Here is a 26,228-nt window from a genome sequence, read left to right on the forward strand (position 1 = left end):
AATGGTGGACTCTGGAGCAGTGGAAACGCGTTCTCTGGAGTGATGAATCATGCTTCACCATCTGGCAGTCCGACGGACAAATCTGGGTTTGGCGGATGCCCGGAGAACAGTACATGCCCGAATGCATAGTGCCAAATGTAAAGTTTGGTGAAGGAGGAATAATGGTCTGGGGCTGTTTTTCATGGTTGGGCTAGGCCCCTTAGTTCCACTGAAAGGAAATCTTTACGCCACAGCAATCAATAACATTGGAGATGATTCTCTGCTTCCAACGTTTTGGTAACAGTTTGGGTAAGGCCCTTTCCTGTTTCAGCATGACAATGACTCTGTGCACAAAGTGAGGTCCATACAGAAATGGTTTATCGAGTTCGGTGTGGAAGAACTTGACTGCACAGATTCCTGACCTCAACCCCATCCAAAACCTGTGGGATGAATTTGAACGCCAACTGTCAGGCCTAATCTTCCAACATCAGTGCCCGACCTCACTAATGCTCTTGTGGCTGAATGGAAGAAAGTCCCCGCAGCAATGTTCCAACATCTAGTGGAAAGCCTTCCCAGAATAGTGGAGGCTGTTATAGCAGAAAAGGGATGGCCGACTCCATATTAATGCCAATCATTTTGGAATGAGATTTTCGACAAGCAGGTGTCCACATACCTTTGTGTAGCTCCTCTTTCACTAGCTGTTTGGGAAGTTTAAATGCCCTCTAGTCAGTATATGACTTTGGCATGCTAGTGCATGTGTGTTTTGGACGTTTGTGTGCCCTTCACTGGCATATGTGTGTGTCAGTGTGTGTGTGTGTGTGCATGTTTGTGTGTTTGTGTCACAGGGCCAGGCTGTCTGACTGGCAGAGCTGAGGTCACCCCTTGCCACAAGCATCTGGACAGATACTCTGGAGCATGGACTCTCTCTGACACACACTGGGTCACACACATGTACTGTACACACACACACACAAACGGGCGTGCACCGCACACACACACTGCCACATGCCAAAGCATCGTCACCGTTCCAGACTCTCCTTTTAATTTATTCACAAATGCAACCTCCCTCCCCCAACTACTACCCGTGGCAAATATAGTAAACAACACACACACACACACACACACACACACACACACACACACACACACACACACACACACACACACACACACACACACACACACACACACACACACACACACACACACACACACACACACACACACACACCTCCATGCTGTTCTTGTTTGGTGATGTTCTTTAGGAACTGTATCTCTCTATTCTTTCTGCTGTTTGGCCAGAGGGAGAGAATGTGGGCGCTTATTGGGACTCCTGCCAACCTTTTCTCTCTCTCTCTCTCTCTCTCTCTCTCTCTCTCTCTCTCTCTCTCTCTCTCTCTCTCTCTCTCTCTCTCTCTCTCTCTCTCTCTCTCTCTCTCTCTCTCTCTGTCTCACACACACACACACACACACACACACACACACACACACACACACACACACACACACACACACACACACACACACACACACACACACACACACACACACACACACACACACACACACACACACACACACACACGGCCGAGGGAAGGATGGAATGTCAGTGTGTGTGTTTCCTTGTGTGTCTTGTGTGATTTGTGTGTGGGTGTTTCTACCCCCCAACCCTTTGCCTTGCCATCACTTTCTACTGTTTGTTTCCTGGCAGACTTTCACTGTGTTCTCTCTCAGTTCCCTATGGATCCTAGTACTGTACACTTGAACTCAGCTAAAGGCACATCACAGACTGTCCTGGAATGAATATAAGACTGTGAGATAGGTGGTCAGCAAAAGGACAAAATGCTTAGACACATACATGCACGCGCAGCCAGGCACGCACACACACACACATACAGGCACAAAAACACATACACACGCACACGCACACACACACATACACATCCAGGCACAAAACACACGCACGCACGCACGCACGCACGCACGCACGCACGCACGCACGCACGCACGCACACACACACACACACACACACACACACACACACACACACACACACACACACACACACACACACACACACACACATTGCTGAACTGTAATATTAACCACTAGTTTGGCTGATTCTGTTCACCTAAGCTTAAAGGGTGTTAAGTCTAGAAATGTCATTAGCTTAGCTCTACCACTCACAATGGTCGAGACTAGACCCTGGCTATGAAGAGTTGATCCTTAAGAGAGTGTGACTGATAGGATTCATTCTGTCATTGACCCTCACTGTAGCAACATGCTGAGTCCACTCATCTAGAATGGCTTTACTTGTCATGCCTATAGCTTGAGTGAATGGTTATCCAGACTTCTCTCTCCTCTCTCTCTCTCTCTCTCTCTCTCTCTCTCTCTCTCTCTCTCTCTCTCTCTCTCTCTCTCTCTCTCTCTCTCTCTCTCTCTCTCTCTCTCTCTCTCTCTTACTCTCTCTCTCTCTCTCTCTCTCTCTTACTCTCTCCCACTCTCTCTCTCTCTTGCTCTCTCACTTTCTCTTCCTCCATCTCCCCCCTCTCTCTATCTCTTGTATCTCCTTAGTACAGCAGTGTAGGTCTGTGTATGCCTATGCCCTGCTATAAGTCTATAAGGAATACATTCTAAGGGATAAAGTGCTTGTGGCAGCATTCTTGCCCCTCTCTCCAACTCTCCCCAAATCTGAGCCAGCACATCTGATATAGCCCAAGGCCAAGGTTTTAACTCCCTCCCTCCCTCCAACCCTACCCCTTTTTCCAATAGCCTCCCTCCTTGCCTCTGTTCTAATCTATCATTCTCTTTCACACTGTAGCTTCTTTAGCTACACTTGCATGCTGTTCTTTTTGTCATCTACTCATTGATTTTCTCGCTCCTTTCTTTTACTGCCCATTTTTCTGTTGTCTTCCAACCCCTTTCTATCTCTCCATTAGGGTTGCACATTTTGGGGAATATTCAGAGGTGGAAACTTTCCGTGGGAATTAATGGGAATATATGGGAATTAACGGAAATATATGCAAATTAATATTAATACCATTTAAATGTAGATGTTTTTTGCATTGGATATATTTACCATATCATATGGAGACAGAAACATAAACCTTTTACCGTATCATAAGTAGACATAATTACAAATTATTAAATCCTTCCAATAGAAATAAAAAATATATTTATATTTACGAATTGAACTTTAATTGAGTTGACTCTTCACATGGGATGATTTCACTGAACAACAAAAGAAAGGGAATATTGAATGATACCCAATGATCCATCGCATCTCCCAAAAACATTTTCAACATACATCTGTAAAATGATAGTCTAGAAACTAAAGCTTTGTTTGTCTTTCTCTCAGGCTTCCATGCCTTTTCCCTGGACCTCAATGTCCACCTCTTGAACTTCATACTCTGAGGCCTCATCTTCACTGTCAATTTCCAACCTTGTTGAGGATGGCTCGTTGTCAGGCTCAAAAAGCTTCAAATTTGCCTGGATGGTCACTAATTTTTCAACCCTTTTATTGGTCAGCCTGTTGCGTGCTTTGGTGTGTGTTCCCAAACAAGGACCAGTTGCACTCTGAGGCGGCTGATGTTGGTGGGATTTGGAGGATGATGGGGGCAACAGGGGAAAGAGCCTCAGATCCACAAAGTCCCTTCCACCAGGTCGCTGATGAGATATGTTGGCACGACTGCCATATTGCATCTCCATCCCAAAGCCCTTGCTTGGAAGTGTACTTTATCAGTCTGCCAAGAACCTTGCCCTCATCCAGGCCAAGGTGGCGAGACATGGTAGTGATGACACCATAGGCCTTGTTGATCTCTGCACCAGACAGGATGCTCTTGCCAGCATACTTGGGGTCCAATATGTATGCTGCGGCGTGTATGGGCTTCAGGCAGAAGTCTTCGTGCTTTTTGATGTATTTCAGAACTGCAGTTTCCTCTGCTTGGAGCAACAGTGAAGTGGGCAGGGCAGTACAGATTTATTCTCTTACATCTGCAAGCAGAGTCTGAACATCAGACAGGATGGCATTGTCTCCCTCAATCCATGCAATGGCTACTGCTATAGGTTTCAGGAGTTTCAGGCTGCTTACCACTCTCTCCCAAAATACATAATCCAGGAGGATCCTCTCGATAGGGCTGTTCATAACGGCAGATTGTGATATGGCCATTTCTTGGAGAAGACTCCAGAAGACTGTCAAACATGATGACAACACCACCCCAATGGGTATTGCTGGGCAGCTTCAATGTGGTGTTCTTATTCTCCTCACTTTGCTTGGTGAGGTAGATTGCTGCTATAACTTGATGACCCTTCACATACCTAACCATTTCCTTGGCTCTCTTGTAGAGTGTATCCATTGTTTTCAGTGCCATGATGTCCTTGAGGAGCACATTCAATGCATGAGCAGCACAGCACTGTGTGTGATGGGAGGGTAGGACTCCTCCACTTTAGACCAAGCAGCCTTCATGTTTGCAGCATTGTCTGTCACCAGTGCAAATACCTTCTGTGGTCCAAGGTCATTGACTGCCTTTAGCTCATCTGCAATGTAGAGACCGGTGTGTCTGTTGTCCGTTGTGTCTGTGCTCTTGTAGAATACTGGTTGAGGGGTGGAGATGATGTAGTTAATTATTCCTTGCCCACGAACATTCAACCACCATCAGAGAGGATTGCAATACAGTCTGCTCTCTCTATGATTTGCTTGACCTTTACTTGAACTCTGTTGAACTCTGCATCCAGCAAATGAGTAGATAAAGCATGTCTGGTTGGAGGGGGTGTATGCTGGGTGAAGAACATTCAGAAATCTTTTCCAATACACATTGCCTGTGAGCATCAGAGGTGAACCAGTTGCATACACATCTCGAGCAAGACATTCGTCAGCATTTCTCTGACTACGTTCCTCCATTGAGTCCAAAAAACTTCTGATTCCATGAGGACCATGAGCTGCTGCTATCGATAAGGTGTCTGATTCATCATTTTCACCTTGACTAGAAATAGAGGGACTTTTGTCAGAGGTTGCTTGTTGTGAGCGCTGAGGGAACTTTATGCACTTGGCCAGATGATTCTGCATCTTTGTTGCACTCCTCACATATGGTTTGGCACAGTATTTGCAAATATACACAGCTTTTCCTTCTAACTCCAAAAAGTTCTGGGATACTGTAAAGTCCATGGAGAACAAGAGCACCTCCTCCCAGCTGCCCACTGCACTGAGGCTAGGTAACACGGTCACCACCGATAAATCCGTGATAATCGAAGACTTCAACAAGCATTTCTCAATGGCTGGCCATGCCTTCCTCCTGGCGACTCCAACCTTGGCCAACAGCCCCGCCCCCCCCGCTGCTACTCGCCCAAGCCTCCCCAGCTTCTCCTTTACCCAAATCCAGATAGCAGATGTTCTGAAAGAGCTGGAAAACCTGGACCCATACAAATCAGCTGGGCTTGACAATCTGGACCCCCTATTTCTGAAACTGTCCGCCGCCATTGTCGCACCCCCTATCACCAGCCTGTTCAACCTCTCCTTCGTATCATCTGAGATCCCCAAGGATTGGAAAGCTGCCGCGGTCATCCCCCTCTTCAAAGGGGGAGACACCCTGGACCCAAACTGTTACAGACCTATATCCATCCTGCCCTGCCTATCTAAGGTCTTCGAAAGCCAAGTCAACAAACAGATCACTGACCATCTCGAATCCCACCGTACCTTCTCCGCTGTGCAATCCGGTTTCCGAGCCGGTCACGGGTGCACCTCAGCCACGCTCAAGGTACTAAACGATATCATAACCGCCATCGATAAAAGACATTACTGTGCAGCCGTCTTCATCGACCTGGCCAAGGCTTTCGACTCTGTCAATCACCATATTCTTATCGGCAGACTCAGTAGCCTCGGTTTTTCTAATGACTGCCTTGCCTGGTTCACCAACTACTTTGCAGACAGAGTTCAGTGTGTCAAATCGGAGGGCATGTTGTCCGGTCCTCTGGCAGTCTCTATGGGGGTACCACAGGGTTCAATTCTCGGGCCGACTCTTTTCTCTGTATACATCAATGATGTTGCTCTTGCTGCGGGCGATTCCCTGATCCACCTCTACGCAGACGACACCATTCTATATACTTCCGGCCCTTCCTTGGACACTGTGCTATCTAACCTCCAAACGAGCTTCAATGCCATACAACACTCCTTCCGTGGCCTCCAACTGCTCTTAAACGCTAGTAAAACCAAATGCATGCTTTTCAACCGTTCGCTGCCTGCACCCGCACGCCCGACTAGCATCACCACCCTGGACGGTTCCGACCTAGAATATGTGGACATCTATAAGTACCTAGGTGTCTGGCTAGACTGCAAACTCTCCTTCCAGACTCATATCAAACATCTCCAATCCAAAATCAAAGCAAGAATCGGCTTTCTATTCCGCAACAAAGCCTCCTTCACTCACGCCGCCAAACTTACCCTAGTAAAACTGACTATCCTACCGATCCTCGACTTCGGCGATGTCATCTACAAAATAGCTTCCAATACTCTACTCAGCAAACTGGATGCAGTTTATCACAGTGCCATTCGTTTTGTTACTAAAGCACCTTATACGACCCACCACTGCGACCTGTATGCCCTAGTCGGCTGGCCCTCGCTACATGTTCGTCGTCAGACCCACTGGCTCCAGGTCATCTACAAGGCTATGCTAGGTAAAGTGCCGCCTTATCTCAGTTCACTGGTCACGATGGCTACACCCACCCGCAACACGCGCTCCAGCAGGTGTATCTCACTGATCATCCCTAAAGCCAAAACCTCATTTGGACGCCTTTCCTTCCAGTTCTCTGCTGCCTGCGACTGGAACGAATTGCAAAAATCTCTGAAGTTGGAGACTTTTATCTCCCTCAACAACTTTAAAAATCTGCTATCCGAGCAGCTAACCGATCGCTGCAGCTGTACATAGTCCATCTGTAAACTACCCACCCAATTTACCTACCTCACCCCCCATACTGCTTTTATTTATTTACTTTTCTGCTCTTTTGCACACCAGTATCTCTTCTTGCACATGATCATCTGATGATTTATCACTCCAGTGTTAATCTGCTAAATTGTAATTATTCGATTTATTGCCTACCTCATGCCTTTTGCACACATTGTATATAGATTCTCTTTTTTTCTACCATGTTATTGACTTGTTTATTGTTTACTCCATGTGTAACTCTGTGTTGTCTGTTCACACTGCTATGCTTTATCTTGGCCAGGTCGCAGTTGCAAATGAGAACTTGTTCTCAACTAGCCTACCTGGTTAAATAAAGGTGAAATAAAAAATAAATAAAAAATACATTAGCTGCAGTGAAATGTCTCCACACATCAGATAGTGTGTCACGACTTCCGCCAAAGTCGGTCCCTCTCCTTGTTTGGGCGGTGTTCGGCGGTCGACGTCACCGGCCTTCTAGCCATCACTGATCCATTTTTCATTTTCCAGTGGTTTTGTCTTGTCTTCCTTCACACCTGGTTCCAATCCCATCAATTACATGTTGTGTATTTAACCCTCTGTTTCCCATCATGTCCTTGTCGGAGATTGTTTGTTTGTATGTGATGTGCATGTATTATGTTGGTGTGCGACGGGTTTTGTACCCACTTTTGTTCTTTTGTAAATCTTGGTTTTCGGAGTGTTATCAACATATATTAAACAACTCAGTTTTTTCCTAGTTCGTTCTCCTGCCTGACTTCCCTGCCACCAACACGCACCCATTACATAGTGCCCGTGGCATTTTCATGTAAAGATGGTAAAGATGAGAAAAACATTTGTAAAAACAATAATAAATACAATTCCATGTAAAGATAAATAGTTAAACAGTTAGATTAAACAACTCCTTTGTAAGATAAATGTTTTAAAATGAAACATGTATGGAAACAGGTGAATTAACACTCCTCAGTTAGCAGGCTCAAGCAAGTAAAAACTAACTAGCAGAAATTGTTAACGAGTTAGAAATGATTTAAACACACTTTGCTGTAAGCTACTATTTACTAGTTAACAAAAAATCATGTATGTCATATCAAATATATTCACCCCACCCAGTATTGTAATCAAAACTTACCAGAAAGCATGTAGTCCTTGGCTCAGACAGTGTAGTAGTGTGGGCTCAATAGCATCTCATTAGTGTGCAAGATCTTGAGAATCAGCTGTACATGTGATGGAAGAGTGCGCTGCACATGTGATGGAAGAATGCACTGCACATGTGATGGAAGAATGCACTGTGCGTGCAGAGGGTTGCAATTCAATTGAATTGGGGATAATTTAACCAAAATATGCCACAAGACCTAGAATTGCCTTATGTGTATCCCACAAAAAGGTTCACTGTTATAAGCTAACGTTTTTGAAATTTTCGGGTTTTGCAAAAGGTTTCCGACCCTACTCTCCATCTATCCATACCCTGTCTGTTCCATCCTTTCTCACTGTCTCTCTCTCCCTCCCTCTTTAATTAGGTCGCTGATTTTCCTGTGATGTGGGGGCTGAATAGAGGAGCTGTCACAGGAGCTCAGTTCTGGCTCGCTACCTTCCTCCGCTCACACACACACACACACACACACACACACACACTCACTCACTGTAAACCTTTCCGACATACTGCAAACTTCACATTCTCCCACTGTGCAATGGTCAGACCAACAAACACACGTCCCGTCTCACCAACTCACACTAAACCTCACACAGTGTTTCTCTTTCTCACACCCACACTCCTCCTTTGAGACACAATTTAGGAATAACAGAAGTGATGTTATAGGGTTGGAAAACATAGCCTTTACCAGCACAATGATGTAGGGAATACACAATCCATTTGGTATCATCATTCCCTGCAGCAATAGAGGAAGTTTATTCTGTAGAGGAAGTTCCATTATATCTGGCAGACTATTTCAGCACAGAGTTTTCTCCTCAACACGGTACCACAGCCAGAACTGTAGTCACAATATGCAGTGGTCTTAACATAACATGCTTGAAATTGAGGAAGGTCAGACGGTGTTATAACAGACATATTGCTCCTTTGGTCTGTGTGCTTTCTGCTTGTAGTTCAGTGACTTCCTCAAATATTTGCGTCAACATACAGTGAGTGACCCGACTGGAGCCTCAGTCGACACTTCCAGGTACTGGGTTGTATTTACTAAGGGGAAGTAGAGAAAACATTGTGTGTGTGTGTGTGTGTGTGTGTGTGTGTGTGTGTGTGTGTGTGCGTGCGTGCGTGCGTGCGTGCGTGCGTGCGTGCGTGCGGACGTGTTTAACTATTCTTGTGGGGACCAGAAGTCCCTGCAAGAATAGTAAACGAACAAAAAGTTGACCAGCTGGGGACATTTTGTTAGTCCCCACAAGGTCAAATGCTATTTCTAGGGGGTTTAGGGTTAAGGTTGTATGTCCCCACAAGGTTAGCTGTACAAGACTGTGTGTATGTGTGTGTGTGTGTGAGAGCATGCGTGCGTGCGCCTGTGTGTACGTACTGCTTGTGTGTGAGTGTGAGTGTGTGTGTGTGTGTGTGTGCGTGCGTGCGTGCGTGCGTGCGTGCGTGCATGGTTATATGGGTGAGCTGTGCGTTTGCGCGTGTGCATATACAGTTGAAGTTGGAAGTTTACATACACTTAGGTTGGAGTCATTAAAACTTGTTTTTCAACCACTCCACAAATGTCTTGTTAAAAAACTATAGTTTTGGCAAGTCGGTTAGGACATCTATTTTGTGCATGACACAAGTAACTTTTCCAACAATTGTTTACAGACAGATTATTTCACTTGTAATTCATTGTATCACAATTCTAGTGGGTCAGAAGTTTACATACACTAAGTTGACTGTGCCTTTAAACAGCTTGGGAAATTCCAGAAAATAAAGTAATGGCTTTAGAAGCTTCTGATAGGCTAATTGACATAATTTGAGTCAATTGGAGGTTTACCTGTGGATGTATTTCAAAGGCCTACCTTCAAACTCAGTGCCTCTTTGCTTGACATCATGGGAAAATCTAAAGAAATCAGCCAAGACCTCCAAATAATAACCAAATAATTGTAGACCTCCACAAGTCTGGTTCATCCTTGGGAGTAATTTCCAAATGCCTGAAGGTACCACGTTCATCTGTACAAACAATAGTACGCAAGTATGAACACCATGGGACCACGCAGCCGTCATACCGCTCAGGAAGGAGATGAGTTCTGTCTCCTGTCTCCTGCTAGAGGAAACAGGTACAAAAGTATCTATATCCACAGTAAAACTAATCCTATATCGACACTCAGCAAGGAAGAAGCCACTGCTCCAAAACCGCCATATTTTGGCAAGGCCAGACTACTGTTTGCAACTGCACATGGGAACAAAGATCGTACTTTTTGGAGAAATGTCCTCTGGTCTGATGAAACAAAAATAGAACTGTTTGGCCATAATGACCATCGTTATGTTTGGTGGAAAAGGGGGAGGCTTGCAAGCCGAAGAACACCATCCCAACCGTGAAGCACGGGGATGGCAGCATCATGTTGTGGGGGTGCTTTGCTGCAGGGGGGATTGGTGCACTTCACAAAATAGATGGTTTCATGAGGAAGGAAAATGATGTGGATTTATTGAAGCAACATCTCAAGACATCAGTCAGGAAGTTAAAGCTTGGTTGCAAATGAGTCTTCCAAATGGACAATGACCCCAAGCATACTTCCAAAGTTGTGGCAAAATGGCTTAAGGACAACCAGGTCAAGGTATTGGAGTGGCCATCACAAAACCCTGACCACAAATTTGTGGGCAGAACTGAAAAACATTTGCTAACAAGGAGGCCTACATACCTGACTCGGTTACACCAGCTATGTCAGGAGGAATGAGCCAAAATTCACCCAACTTATTGTGGGAAGCTTGTGGAAGGCTACCCAAAACGTTTTACCCAAGTTAAACAATTTAAAGGCAATGCTACCAAATACATTGAGTGTATGTAAACTTCTGACCCACTGGGAATGTGATGAAAGAAATAAAAGCTGAACTAAATCTTTCTCTACTATTATTCTGAAATTTCACATTCTTAAAATAAAGTGGTGATCCTAACTGATCTAAGACAGGGAATTTTTTACAAGGATTAAATGTTAGGAATTGTGAAAAACTGAGTTTAAATGTATTTGGCTAAGGTGTATGTAAACTTCCGACTTCAACTGTATGTGTGTATGTGCTCATATACTTTGTGGTTGCTTCATAGCTGTCTGTCTGTCTGTCTGTCTGTCTGTCTGTCTGTCTGTCTGTCTGTCTGTCTGTCAGGGTAATTGACAGCCATGGTGTGATGCGTATCATGTGTTTGGTTCTGCTGGTCTCAGTTCAGTTCACACTGGTCTTACTCAGGGCTACTGACTTCTGTCTGAAATGGCACCCTAACCCCTTTAACATGCACTAAAGTAGTGTATTACATATGGCAGAGGGTGCCATTTTGGACACAGAGAGTGACTGCTTTCCACGACAACCCCCAGTAATAGGGGAAGTGATCTATCTAGTCTTCAACATCCTTTCCAACACTTCCCCTTCAGCAGTGATGTGCAACCTGTCCTCATACATGTCTAGTAGTTTGACAAGCAGTACTCTCTTCCTTCTATCTTTTGATTTAGATTTCTCTCTCTCATACATTTTACATTTTAGTCATTTAGCAGACGCTCTTATCCAGAGCAACTTACAGTAGTGAGATCATACATTTTCTCATACTGGTCCCCAGTGGGAAGCAAACCCACAACCCTGGTGTGTGTGTGTGTGGGTGTGTGTGTGTGTGTGTGTGCGTGTGCGTGTGCGTGTGTGTGTGTGTGTGTGTGTGTCAGCTCTTGCAGGGTGGGATGGGCGGTGAGCCTTCATACCAACCACTATAGTGTCCCACGACTAGATCATAGCAAGTCAAGGGAAAGTGAATGTTTGTCCCCTTGGCCTTGCACTATTATGGCTAATATCTTACACCCCATTGGAACATACTGTTGACTGGAGTACAGGGTCAGACAGTATACCGTTTTTTGTGTTTATTTTTTGTTGCTTGTGTCTGTTCCCATTCTACATGATATAATGTAATAAAGAGATCCTAACCTTTCCAACAAAGGCAGAAGAACATGTAGTGGTTATCAATACCTCCACATAACTATTTTAATAGTGCCCTGAGGGCACCACTAACCCAGTGGCCTGGTTTCACCATAACACAGCTGTGTACTGGGGCACTCTGGAAGTGCTGATATCAGTCACACAGACAGAATGGGACTGGGTAACTTATCCTGTTAGAGCTAGAGGAGGGGCACTGTTTTCTAGCCTAGGACTATATATCACCTATAACACCTTGTGCTGTACAGTCACAGTGGCATGGCAGTTAATAGGTATTTTACCATAGCTTAGATTTTGGGCCAAGATCCTGGTTTTTGCAGCCAACCATGTCTTCAAGCTCCGCTTGTATAGACGCTGCAGCTATTGCAGTTGTAAGTTATAAGGAGGGCTGTGTGTGTGCTGTCGTTCTGTTGTGGGTAGAGAACACCTGAATATTTCATGGCGAGCGGCAGCAACGGGATCTGATCGCTAGTGTGTGTGTGCGACTGTGCGTGCGTCCATGTGTGTGTGTGTGATCTCTCCGTTTCATTCCTTCGTAGTGTCTGCAGATAATTCCCTGAGAGAGAGATAGGCAGGGCAAATAGGACTGTGTGGAAGCTTGATTCTGCCTGCCCTGAAAATGAGAGGCACTTAACTGCTCTGAAACGCCACTTACCTTGGGAGAGGGAGGAGGTATGCAGTCTGGCCATGCAATATACATTCTAGACCATACTATAGCAATTTGGAGAGAGAGTGCAAATGTATAGGTAAATATCAAGTCAGTCGGTCACACACAATAGAGGAATATCAACTCTGTCTCTGTCTTTCTGTCCCTCTCTCCCTTTCTCCTTATTCTCTCTCTTCTATCTCTCTGTCTCTGTCTTTCTGTCCCTTTCTCCCTTTCTCCTTATTCTCTCTCTTCTATCTCTCTCCCTGTCTCTCTTTATCCCATTTCTCCCCCTCTCTCTCTTCTCTCCCTGTCTCTCTCTTTCTCTTTCTCTCTGTCTCTCTCTCTACCTGCCTACGTTGTAATTTTGTCACTGTGTAAAGTGGTGCAGTAGGTGTTTGCTAATACTCTCCATGTACTGTAGCAGATGGTGGCTTCAAAATGCTGAAAATGTTCCAGATAAGCAAAATATATACCCTGCTTTAACATTTATAGCAGCCTATTTCTCTGCTTCCATCCCAAATGGCACCCTATTCTATATGTAGCGCACTAGTAGTGGTCAAAAGTAGAGCACTATATAAGGCCTAGGGTGCCATTTGGAATGCATATTCTGTTAGAGCCTAAAGAAATGTATGAGAAATGTCTCAAAGTGAGAGGGACATATGGTGTCTGTGTTCTTAATGAGTTACGATGCTCGGCTCATATTATGTGGTTGTTCCAGCCTCTGTGTTCAAATACACTTATTGTGAGTCACTGTAAAGTTTCTGCAGAGTGTATTGCAGTTGTTATGCATTGTCTTTTCTGGTATATATCAACTTTTCCTTCTCCAGTCTATATGCCTTTTGAACCATGCATCCCACTGCTGGCTTGCCTCTGAAGCTAAGCAGGGTTGGTCCTGTTCAGTCCCTGGATGGGAGACCATATGCTCCTGGTGTTGTAGGGCCAGTAAGAGGCACTCTTTTGTCTGGTCTAAAAAAACATCCCAATGCCCCAGGGCAGTGATTGGGGACATTGCCCTGTGTAGGGTGCCGTCTTTCTGATGGGACGTTAAACGGGTGTTCTGACCATCTGTGGTCACTAAAGATCCCTTTGCACTTATTGTAAGAGTAGGGGTGTTAACCCCAGTGTCCTGGCTAAATTCCCAAGCTGGCCCTCATACAGTGCCTTGCAAAAGTATTCATCTCCCTTGGCGTTTTTCATATTTTGTTGCATTACAACCTGTAATTTAAATTGATTTTTATTTGGATTTCATGTAATGGACATACACAAAATAGTCCAAATTGGTGAAGTGAAATGAAAAAATAACTTGTTTAAAAAAAAAAGATTAAAAAAAATAAATGGAAAAGTGGTGCGTGATATGTATTCACCCCCTTTACTATGAAGCCCCTAAATAAGATCTGGTGCAACCAATTACCTTCAGAAGTCATATAATTAGTTAAATAAAGTCCACCTGTGTGCAATCTTAGTGTCACATGATCTGTCACATGATCTCAGTATATACAGTATATACCTGTTCTGAAAGGCCCCAGAGTCTGCAACACCACTAAGCAAGGGGCACCACCAAGCAAGCGACACCATGAAGACCAAGGAGTTCTCCAAACAGGTCAGGAACCTGGAGAAGTACAGATCAGGGTTGGGTTATAAAAAAATATCCGAAACTTTGAACATCCCACGGAGCACCATTAAATACATTATTAAAAAATTGAAAGAATATGGCACCACAACAAACCTGCCAAGAGAGGGTCGCCCACCAAAACTCACAGACCAGGCAAGGAGGGCATTAATCAGAGAGGCAACAAAGAGACCAAAGATAACCCTGAAGGAGCTGCAAATCTCCACAGCAGACATTGGAGTATCTGTCCATAGGACCACTTTAAGCCATACACTCCACAGAGCTGGCCTTTATGGAAGAGTGGCCAGAAAGAAAACATTGCTTTAATAAAAAATAAGCAAACACGTTTGGTGTTGCCCCAAAGGCATGTGGGACACTCCTCAATCATATGGAAGAAGGTACTCTGATCAGATGAGACTGAAATTGAGCTTTTTGGCCAACAAGGAAAACACTATATCTGGTGCAAACTCAACACCTCTCATCACCCCAAGAACATCATCCCCACAGTATAGCATGGTGGTGGCAGCATCATGCTGTGGGGATGTTTTTCATCGGCAGGGACTGGGAAACTGGTCAGAATTGAAGGAATGATGGATGCCGCTAAATACAGGTATATTCTTGAGGGATACCTGTTTCAGTCTTCCAGAGATTTGAGACTGTGACGGAGGTTCACCTTCCCGCAGGAAAATGACCCTAAGCATACTGCTAAAGCAACACACGAGTGGTTTAAGGGGAAACATTTAAATATCTTGGAATGGCCTAGTCAAAGCCCAGACCTCAATCCAATTGAGAATCTGTGGTATGACTTAAAGATTACTGCACACCAGCAGAACCCATCCAACTTCAAGGAGCTGGAGCAGTTTTGCCTTGAAGAATGGGCAAAAATCCCAGTGGCTATATGTGCCAAGCTTATAGAGACATACCAACTACAATGGACTGATGAGCAATCCTAGTTGCAGTGGTACTAGTGCTGAGCGATTAACCAACATTATTAAACAACTAATAACCGATGTCGGTTCAATTACGGTTCAATTACTAATGAACTACAATGACCATAATCCATTGCGCCTGTTCTTTCCGGCTCAGACAGATGGATACACTTGTATGCTTGCTACGTTAGGATAGATACACAGACCACATGAGAGAGGAAAGTACACAACACAACGAAGAGAGAGATGGATAGTTTGGCTGTTTGGCTGCTACTACCTGAGCAGAGATGACAAATATGATTTTTAAAGAATGAAAAATAATAAAGTCATCAAATAAAAACATAGTAATATACACAAGTGAAATTTTGTATTATTTCATAGTAATTTCCTATTTTTCTATTGATGTCTACCCAATGTGGACCTGACAGAGACAATAGAACGTTTTTTATATTTTGGCAATTGAATGTCTACTGTTGTCACGCCCTGACCGTAGTTATATTTGTTTTCTTTATTATTTTGGTTAGATCAGGGTGTGACAAGGGTGGTTTGTTTAGTTTTTGTATTGTCTAGGGTTTTTATGCCTTGTCTAGGGGTTATTGTTTATCTATGAGGATTTTGTATTGTCTAGGGGAATGTAGGTTTATGGTGGCCTGAATTGGTTCCCAACCAGAGACAGCTGTTTATCGTTGTCTCTGATTGGGGATCCTATTTAGGTTGCCATTTCCCGTTTTGGTTTTGTGGGTAGTTGTCCATGTTTATTTGCCTTTGAGCACTACGTTGGTGGCACGTTTCGTTTGGAGATTTATTGTATTGTTGGCGACATTGTTAATAAATAAGTATGTACGCTCACAACGCTGCGCCTTGGTCCATTTCTTCAGCAGACGATCGTGACAACTGTTTTGGGCTTTGGAATTTCAATTAGAAAGATCTATAATCATTTTCATCTCATTCTTTCATAATGCATGTGATGTTGATATTTTTTTTAAACTGTGATTATTTTAAAATAATTGTACTGAAACCGAACTGACCTCAAAAAGCACTAATCGCTCATCACTAACGGGTACAGGTTTTAAAAACGTATAATTGGAAATGGATAATGTACCTGTAACCACCCCAACAAAAAAATAACAAAACAAATGCACATTTGGTCACCATTTTGTTTAAAGTCCACTTGGGTAAATATGTTGGTTTTGTGTTCAATACTGCATGCCTCTGCATATGAAGTAGAATAGGTCTACAGGAAAATGGTTTGCCCACCTTGGTAGAGCAGAAACATCAGACTGTGTGTATGCATGTGTGTGGCCGTGGTTGTGTTTGTTTCCCCCAGTCCTGCATCTTGGCAGTAGGAGAGTAGCACTGTTGTTGGCATTCACGTCAGCCACTCCACAACAGCTACTCCGTGCCTGGTACCCCTCACTGTATCCCTGTCTTTTCTTCCACTTAAGACCCCTCACACTCATTCGCTCTCTCTCTCTTACACTCTCTTTCTCACACACACTCTCTCTTCCCCCCCCCCCCCTCTCTCTCTCTCTCTCTCTCTCACACCCTCTCTCTCTCTTACACTCTCTCTTTCTCTATCTCTCTCACACACTCTCTCACTCTCTTTTCCCCTCTCTCTCTCTCTCTCTCTCTCTCTCTCACACCCTCTCTCTCTTTCTCTCTCACATCTCTTTTCCTCTCTCTCTCTCTCGCTCACACCCTCTCTCTCTCACACCGGAGAAATGTGTGTGTGTGTCAGAGAGAAGGAGTGAGTTTGTGTGGTTGAAAAGCGTGTGTGTACTGTATGTGTGTGTGATGTGATGTGATGTGATGTGCGTGTGTATGTGTGTGTGTGATTGGAGTCCCATCATAATGCAGTACAATCATTTGCAACAAATCTCCTCTCACTTCATTCTTCCCTCTTGATTCAGTTCCATTCCCCTTGAGAATCATTTTATCACTCTACTCTCCTCTCTGTGAATAACATCAAGAAATCACATTAATGCTGGATCTGAAAGCATTACCCTCAAAGTATTACTACATGTCGCCAACTGAAATACAATACGCCAGTCTCACCCAGATAGACCTGAATAGAATGTGAAAGGAGAAGGCCAGCCCTCTAACAAATTGCATATAAACAAATAGCTGTGGGCCAATTGGTTGACCTGTAGCCAAAGTCTTTGATTGTAAGTGAGCAAGAGAGAGAGAGAGAGAGAGAGCCGGGAGGGGAGCATTCCTTGCCACATAATTAGCTTTCATTTGGGTCCCCTGGCCTGGATCACCCTCTCTATCCCTCCTTCTCTCACCCCTTCCCTTCATCCCTCTTCCCACTCTCTCCATATATACATGTCAAGCACTTGGTGATCTAGTGTCTGTGAGGTGAGGATCTGATACATATGTCAGTTACCCAAGGAGACAGTCTGAGTCAAAAAGACAAAGGGAGAAAAAAAGCAGATATGATGAGAGGATGTCAGGAAGAAAGGGAGAGGTAGAAGCTGTGAAGTAGAGTGAGAGTGAGAGATGGAGTAAGCTGAGAAACAAAAAAGAGAGAAGGTGAGAGAGAGGAAGAGGTGATAGAGGGAGAAATAAATAGAGGAGGAGACAGAGAGAAGAGAAGTGTTCTCCACCCTAAAATGCTGCAGGGTTTGGCTTGGCACGCCAGGCACGGTCACCATTGTTTGGAGCAAGTTTGTCACAAAGAAACTAGGTTGGCATGGTACAGAGGGACAAGGTGTATTGAGTGATCAGGTTGGTTGACAGGAGAGTACCTTGTTTACGACTGTCCTGTATGGGAAACAGCTCCTCTTGAGGAAAGTAGGACATCACTGAGACATAACAGAGACAGCAACTGCTCCCCGAGCGCCAATGACGTCTGAAAAAGACAGAGTGACCGAAAGAGAGTGAGAGAGAGAAAGGGTCAAATGCAGACACACACACAAAACACACACACTCTCCGTCACTCACGCCCCCCCCCCCCCCCCCGCACCTCTCTGAGAGTTCATCACCAGATCTCAAAGTCCATTGTTCCAGGGGGGGGGGGGGGGGGGGTGAGTGACGGAGAGTGTGTGTGTTTTGTGTGTGTGTCTGCATTTGACCCTTTCTCTCTCTCACTCTCTTTCGGTCACTCTGTCTTTTTCAGACGTTAGTTTCTTTTGCTCTTTCTTCCACTGACAGTCTGTAGCCTACCGTCTATCTCCCTCGGTCTGAAATAGAATTTCTCGCCATTCACTCTTCCCCTCATCTCTCTCTCTCTCTCGCTCTCTCTCTCATATACCCACACAGAAGCTCAAATATGCAAACAACTTTTTATACACCTGATTGGGACACCTGACACTCTCTCAAATCCTCAAACCCACACAGAAGAACTCCATCACTACACTTTTCAGGTTTTGAACCTGTAGATAAATGTGCCGTGTCATTGGATGAGACTGTTTGAGTGGAGATAGCATGTCACTTCCCCCCTCTCGTAAAGCCGCTCTGTTCTATGGAAGAGAGGCAGGGCTTGATATGCAAATGCAGCTTGAGGGGGCGGCGGCCAAGAGAGAGTTTGCAGCAATGTGACTCTCTCTCTGGGCCAGCCCAGCTGAAGCCAGTTGCCCAGCAACAACCCAGGGAGGAGGGGGGAGTGGCCTAATCTCAACAACTGTTGCCAGAACTGAGCTCCCTCTGTGTGAATGTGAGCCAGCCGGAGAGCGAACAACCAAATGAGTGTGTGTGAGAGAGTTGCTGCATCTCTGCATGTGTGTGAGAGAGTGAGGTAGTTGCAGTGTGTGTGAGTCGTGCTCTCACAGAGGAGCTAAACCAGCCAGCACAGTTTTAGAGGCTCTGAAAGAGCACTCTCTCCTCTCCTCCTTTTCTCTCCCTCTTTTTCTGGACGACACTGATTCAAAAGACTGCCATTTGGACTATCTAAACCCCTGGCACTTTCTGTACTGACCTGGCTTCACCTGTGTGTGTAAGACGAAAGGCAGAGGACTTAGCCCTTGGTTTGAGGGGCGAGTTGGATGACTTCTGCAGATGAGGGCTTGGCCGGTGGAGTGTTGGGCCAGGGGGACCACCATGGCTCCCCTCAAATAATGGATGGGGTAAGAGACAGAGCCTCTTTGCTACGGGACGGGGGTAGGGAGACAGAGGGGTAGTAGGATAAGAGAGAAGGATCTGGGGCGGAGGTTAGGGGTTGGGGGATCAGGGAGGGTTGGTGGGGTGGAGAGTTCATCACCAGAGCTCAAAGTCCATTGTTCCAGTGGGGTGTGTGAGTGACGGAGAGTGTGTTTTGTGTGTGTTTCTGCGTTTGACCCTTTCTCTCTCTCACTTTCTTTCTTCCACTGACAGTATGTAGGCTACCATCTATCTCTCTTAACAAAATACAATTAATCACCATTCACTCTTCATCTCTCTCTCTGACCAGCCAGCCCCGGATTTCAATTAATCCCATTACAATCAGAGGGGTGAACCGAGACAGCACCCAGCCACCGGCTGTACAGAGAGAGAGAGCGAGAGAGCGAGAGAGCGAGAGAGCGAGAGAGAGAGCGAGAGAGAGAGAGAGAAAGAGAGAGAGAGAGAGAGAGAGAGAGAGAGAGAGAGAGAGAGAGAGAGAGAGAGAGAGAGAGAGAGAGACTTAAACATTGTGGGTTTTTAGTGTACAGTATGGGCTGAGGCTTAATGTTGTCCATTCCGGCTGTGTAACTTAGCCTATGGTTCAGTGAGAAAGGAGAAGTTTATCCCACACAACAATGTGTCAAAAAAATAAGTCTACATTCAAACTGTCGGAATGGGTGATAGGGTTTCACAATGTTTGAGTTTCCTTGATCAGTACCTGTGACGTTGTCAATATAATTACCGACATGTTGTAATTATGGTCTCAGTTCCACAGAAAAGAGGAAAGGTGTCTGTTTATCATACGGTAGCTAGTTTCTCTCACTGTGACATGTGACACGGCTAGCCATATCTGTTTGAATAAGACGAATCATGTTCTGTAACAAAACATTATGTAATGAGATGTGTCCTCTTCTTCTGATAGCTGATAGGCCTAAGCTATATTGTTTTGGTCCAAACCAGATCTACCTGTCTAATACTGTATTTTGATCTGGGTAGGAATAACTAAACTAAACAAAAATATAAACACAACATGTAAAGTGTTGGTCCCATGTTTCAAGAGCTGAAATAAAAGATCCCAGAATGTTCCATATGCACAAAAAGCTTAATTCTCCCAAATGTTGTGAATAAATTGGTTTACCTCCCTGTTAGTGAGCATCTCTCCTTTGCCAAGATAATTCATCCACCTGACAGGTGTTTCATATCAAGAAGCTGTGCTGGGGACAATTAAAGGCCACTCTAAAATGTGCAGTTTTGTCACACAACACAATACCACAGATGTCAAATCAAATCAAATTGTCTCAAGTTGAGGGAGCGTGCAATTGGCTACCATTCTCTACCATAAGCCGCCTCCAACGTCGTTTTTAGAGAATTTGGCAGTAAGTCCAACCGTAGACCATGTGTGGGCGAGTCAACATTGTGAACAGATTGCCCCATGGTGGCAGTAGGGTTATGGTATGGGTATGCATAAGCTACAGACAATAAACACAATTGCATTTAATCAATGGCAATTTGAATGCACAAAGATACCGTGACGAGATCCTGAAGCCCATTGTCATGCCATTCATCCGCTGCCATCACCTCATGTTTCAGCATGATAATGCACGGCCACATGTCGCAAGGATCTGTATACACAATTCCTGGAAGTTGAAAATGTCCCAGTTCTTCCATGGCCTGCATACTCACCAGACATGTCACCCATTGAGCATGTTTGGGATGCTCTGGATCTATGTGTACGACAGCGGGTTCCAGTTCCTGCCAATATCCAGCAACTTTACACAGCCATTGAAGAGGAGTGGGACAACATTCCACAGGCCACAATCAACAGCCTGATCAACTCTATACAAAGGAGATGTGTCGTGCTGCATGAGGCAAATGGTGGTCACACCAGATACTGACTGGTTTTCTGATCGACGCTCCTACCTTTTATTTAGGTATCTGTGACCAACAGATGCATATCTATATTCCCAGTCATGTGAAATCCATAGATTAGTGTCTCATAAATGTATTCCAATTGACTGATTTCCTTATATGAACTGTAACTCAGTAAATTCTTTGAAATTGTTGCATGTTGAGTTTACATTTTTGATCAGTATAGATTATAGTCACAGTCATTATAGACACTGACCCAGGATGAATGGTCTATAATCCACTCAAAACAATAATTCCTCTTGAACTGACTTAAACAGTTCATGTGTGTATGTGTGTGTGCTTGCATGCGTTTTTGTGTCCGTATGTGTGTCTACTGGTGGGGGTCGTCCTAACGGCTGAGAGTTGAATGTGTTACCAGGCTGACAGAAGGGAGCTGAGAGGGGCTGGGTCAGGGATACCTGCTGTGTGTTAGTGCTGTCCTATTAAATACTATTCAATGATGTAAGCCACACTTCCCTTAGATGTAGAGGAGAGTCTGGATAGTATGGAGAACTAGCCAATACTGACAGAAGGTAACACACTCTCTCCACAGAAAAACAATGGACTTTATTATCTGAAGTTCATGGCACCAAAGTAATATTATATTAAAGACATGGCACCTCTGTATCACTTTCCAATCTCCATTCCAAGGACATTTTTAGCACGGCTTTTCTGAACCCTGATATGGCCTCCATAGTGGCGTCTATATCAGGGCTTTATTCTGGTAGTTGGGGTTGGTTTTGTTTTGATATGAAACAGCTGGCTCTAACTGGTTCGTTTGAACATGACCAGGGCCCAGTTGCTCAACACTTGTTGCTCAATGGCAACAGGTTTAACACCATGAGGACAAATGGATGGCCAGCATGTTGATGACACTGTAATATGACTCCTAGGGCACTGATACCGATACTAGGGAATATTACACAGACTACATTGGCTCTCTTACCCTCTCTTTATCTGTCTTGAGTATGTGTTCCTGAAATACTCTTTCAGATAGTCAGGATGACCGGACTGATTCCTCTGCGAGCGTCTTAACACCCATTCCCCCTCACCAAGGATAACTTTTATCTATCTGACACGCACGCACGCAAGCACACACACACACAAAACACACAAAAACACACACACATACACATACCCTACTCAACATAACCCCTGAAACTCCCCAGTATAAAACTTGAAATCTCACCCTCCCAGCCCAATCCTAGTCCTGCCTTGAGGAAAGAAAAAACAGCTGAGGGAAATGTCACCACAGGGCCGTCCAGCCCGCGTGGCACAGAGACACAAACACATGTTTGTTCCCACCTGGCTCTTCAGGGAACAAGTAGCTGATTAGGTTACTAGGAATGTTCTCCAAGACAAAGGAATGGTGATTTTATTTTACTGGGAAACCCAATACAGCCAATTGGGTTGATAGAGGGATACAGGGACACTCTGGAAAACACAGGACGGGAAACACTCTGGGGTGGGTGTGGGTGTGTGAAATGGGTCCTTCCTATCGTCGAAGATAAAGCGTGTGTTTGTTTGAAACACACACCATGAAAACGTGACAGATCAATGGCACATAATGAATGGTGGTTTGGAGAAGCTGAGTCCACAGAGAGACTTGAGGACATACTACTGTACAGGTGTCCTAGAACAAGTATACAGGAGCGGCTGTCAGTTATGAGGTTGTGTGTATGAGGGTGTGTGTCCATTTCTAAGTGTTTGTGTTTGTGTGTGTGTGTGTGTCTAAAGTTTGTGTCAGCACGTGCCTCGTGCATTTCTGTTTGTGTCTGTGTGTGTGTTAAGACGCTGGCCGAAACCTGAGGTGCTTATAGAGACTTCTAGTGCTTACTTCACAGAATGGTGCTGGATTATGAGTCATCAGTTCCTGTTCTCTTTTGACTCTCAGTTTTTTTTTACTCCGTCTGTGACTGTGTGGGCTGAGAGTCTCTCCATTGCTGCAAGAGGTTGAATCATAAAGATCCAAAACACACACATAGGAAACACTGGAAATAACCTCAGCTGTACTCAGAGAAGGAAACATACTGACTAAACAGTTAACACATAGGCCTACTGGTAAAGGACAGTAAAAGAGACTTAAAAAGCCATATTGTTTAGTGACTGCACAGGTAGACACCATTGTGTTGGAGAGAGCACTTGAATCGAATGCCGGCTGCTGAGTTAGAGTGTAAGACAGAGATAAAGAGACTGAAAAGCGCTATGCATTGCGTCAACAGTATGAGATTGGATTTGGTTCTTATCTTCGCAAGCACAGTCAGAGAAACACCAGCAAAGCCACAGTATGCCTCTCTCTCTCTCTTTCCTTCTTTCTCTCACTCTCCCAGTCTATCTTTCTTTTCCTCCCTCTTGGTCTCTCTCTCTCTCTCCCCCACTCCTGTTTCTGCTGACACACACAAAATCAAAGCCTCTTCTTTTGAATTTCGCCAATCAATGTCTGTCCCAGTGGGTGGCTGCTCATACCTGCTGCTCTCTCTCACTCTCTTTCTCTCGATCGCTTTCTCTCGCTCTCACTCTCTCCGTCTCTCATCTCTCCAACATACCCAATATCCATAAAAGATCATCCAGACTTTAATCCAGGGAATAATTATCCAGACTATCTGAATATATCCCATCTCTGGACAGCGAGAGAGAGGGATGCAGATGGTGGGAAAATGATAGGATCCAGGCTAGAATACATGGTATAGCTAAATTATCCTTTCAGATTTCCCATGCGGAAGTTGAAAGGAGGTATTACGACGCATGGGAAAGAATAGACGGACACAGGCTTTCTGTCTCTTTCTCTTATATAGAAATAGAAGGAGAAGAGAGAGTGGAAACATTGCCAGTGGAAAACTTGTCCTTATGCCTTAGGTATAGTATAGCATATATACCTTGTTGTTATGGTGAGATGTTGGGCTGCATCATGCTCACTGTTTAGTCATGATGAATCAGCTTCTTAAACCATCTTCCATCCTCTTCCTTCTTCCTCAGTCAATAGTAGTGTGAACTGCATGGTCATCCAGATGATTGCCTACTGGCCCTGGGCTGCAGATCAATGACATCTCAATGACATGTCCAGCACTCAAATGTTATTGACCTTCAGCACCACATGGGATCAGAGAGGGAGTAGTCCATTTTATTCATTAGAGTCGTAGGAACAGTTTTGTCTCTCCACTTAAAACGAACTTAGACCTGGGACCATGTCTATGTATATAGGGCAGTAGCCTCTAAGGTGCAGGGTTGAGTAACCGGGTGGTAGCCGGCTAGTGATGGCTATTTAACAGTCTGATGGCCTTGAGATAGAAGCTATTTTTCAGTCTCTTGATCCCAGCTTTCATGCACCTGTACTGACCTCGCCTTCTGGATGATCCCAGGGTGAACAGGCCGTGGCTCGGGTGGTTGATGTCCTTGATGATCTTTTTGGCCTTCCTGTGACATCGGGTGCTGTAGGTGTCCTTGAGGGTAGGCAGTACGTTGGGCAGACCGCACCACCCTCTGGAGAGCCCTGCGGTTGCGGGCGGTGCAGTTTCCGTACCAGGCAGTGATACAGCCCGACAGGATGCTCTCAATTCTGTATAATGTGCTCCAGCAACTTAGACTATCCCTAGCAACCTTTATTGTTCGAACTAGAACCCATAACAAATGTATGATGAATGTTTTGTCTTTTTGCGTTTCACCATGTCCAATACCACACACCAAACATTACCCAAGAGCTAGTATGGCATCCATATTACACAGTACCCTATAGTTATTACAATTACACCATAGTCATACTGTAGTAAGAGGAGCGTCAACACGACAGGAAACTTGTCTTCAGATTCCCCTCCCTCCCTCTAAGTTTCTGTTGGCCAGATGGAACTTAGGGAATCGTGAGTCTTAGTCATTCCCATGGTTGGTGAAGCTGGTGTCAAGCCTCATGCCTCAATTGTCATTTTTCATCTTTCATCCTCCCACTCTATCTCAGTTTTTCCCCCTTCTCTCTCTCTCTCTCTCTCTCTATTTCTTTCTTTCTTTCTCCACGTTGGTTCAACATAATTTCATTGTGTGGGCCCAGTGGGATATCATGTGTGAAAGTAGTCGCTACATCTGCCCAAGTCTGTTTGAGCCAGATGAATCTAGTCTAGATTCATCCCATATGTGTCTTAATATATTCATGTTATCTCGCCATACTCTGAACAGATGGTGCTTTAAAATGTAAATGTAAATAATTTTCCCACTAACATCAACTTGCTGACGCGACCAAACTATATTCATCAGTGTTTTTCCAAGAAAAACTGGAGGTTCGTGTGACAACATGTTCGAAATAGCATAGAAGTATTTGCATGTATTTGCATGAGTAATTTGACTGTGGGTCCAGCTAAGAATATGTGGTTGCTAATGCTCTCGCGTAACTGATGAACTGATATTAGTACAGGAACTAATATCATACATTAAGTTAGTTGAGATGGATTCTGTAATGTTTTAGAGATATACTGTTGAATATCACAAACACACCTTGTACATGCACTGTAGATGCTTGTTGCTTAGTGGAAATTGTTGTTAAGGTGCTCCAGCAAGTGTGTCTGCCCAGCAACTTTATTGTTCAAACTAGAAGCCATAACAAATTAATGATGTATGTTTTTTGTTTTGCATTTCACCATGCCCGATACCACCCACAGCATAACCCAAGAGCTATGGTATGACACACCATATTACCACACAGTGTAGGTTTAACATCCCACGGTCATTAGACTGACACCCTATTTCCCTTCCTCCCTCTAAATTTCTGTCAATCCCATGGCTGGTGAAGCTGGTGTCATGCCTCATGCCTCTATCTCAGTTTCTCCCCCCTTCTCTCTGACTCTCCCTCCCTCTTTCTCTCATCCCTCTCTGTCCAGCTCTGTGATCTCTCCACTCTGTTCTCCCTCCGTGGGTGTGTGACTGGAGGGGAGGAGCAGTTCCTTTCTTTCTCTCCTCTTCCTTTCTCTCTCCCTGTCTTTTCCCCTTCTCACGTCCTCTCCTCTCTGCTGCGCTGGATGTGAATAATAGATGGCTCTACTGATCCTCCTCTCAGAGATCCGT

The 26,228-nt window shown here is 44.6% G+C and overlaps 1 protein-coding gene across 3 annotated transcripts in view; it reads left to right on the forward strand.

Moving 5' to 3' along the window:
* LOC139568510 (rab11 family-interacting protein 4A-like) overlaps positions 1–26,228 on the forward strand; it is an 84,924-nt gene that overhangs the window by 31,348 nt on the left and 27,348 nt on the right. The window contains exon 1 of one of the 3 annotated variants that reach the window (XM_071390376.1): positions 18,943–19,261. The exons of the other annotated variants lie outside the window; for them this stretch is intronic. Coding sequence (XP_071246477.1) covers positions 19,181–19,261 — 81 coding nt within the window. The 5' untranslated portion in view covers positions 18,943–19,180. Of the gene's footprint in view, positions 1–18,942; positions 19,262–26,228 lie in introns of those variants that run through there. 3 annotated transcript variants of the gene reach the window in all.

Source organism: Salvelinus alpinus, chromosome 2 (assembly GCF_045679555.1).
Source record: "Salvelinus alpinus chromosome 2, SLU_Salpinus.1, whole genome shotgun sequence".
In the NCBI taxonomy this organism is placed as follows: Eukaryota; Metazoa; Chordata; class Actinopteri; order Salmoniformes; family Salmonidae; genus Salvelinus; species Salvelinus alpinus.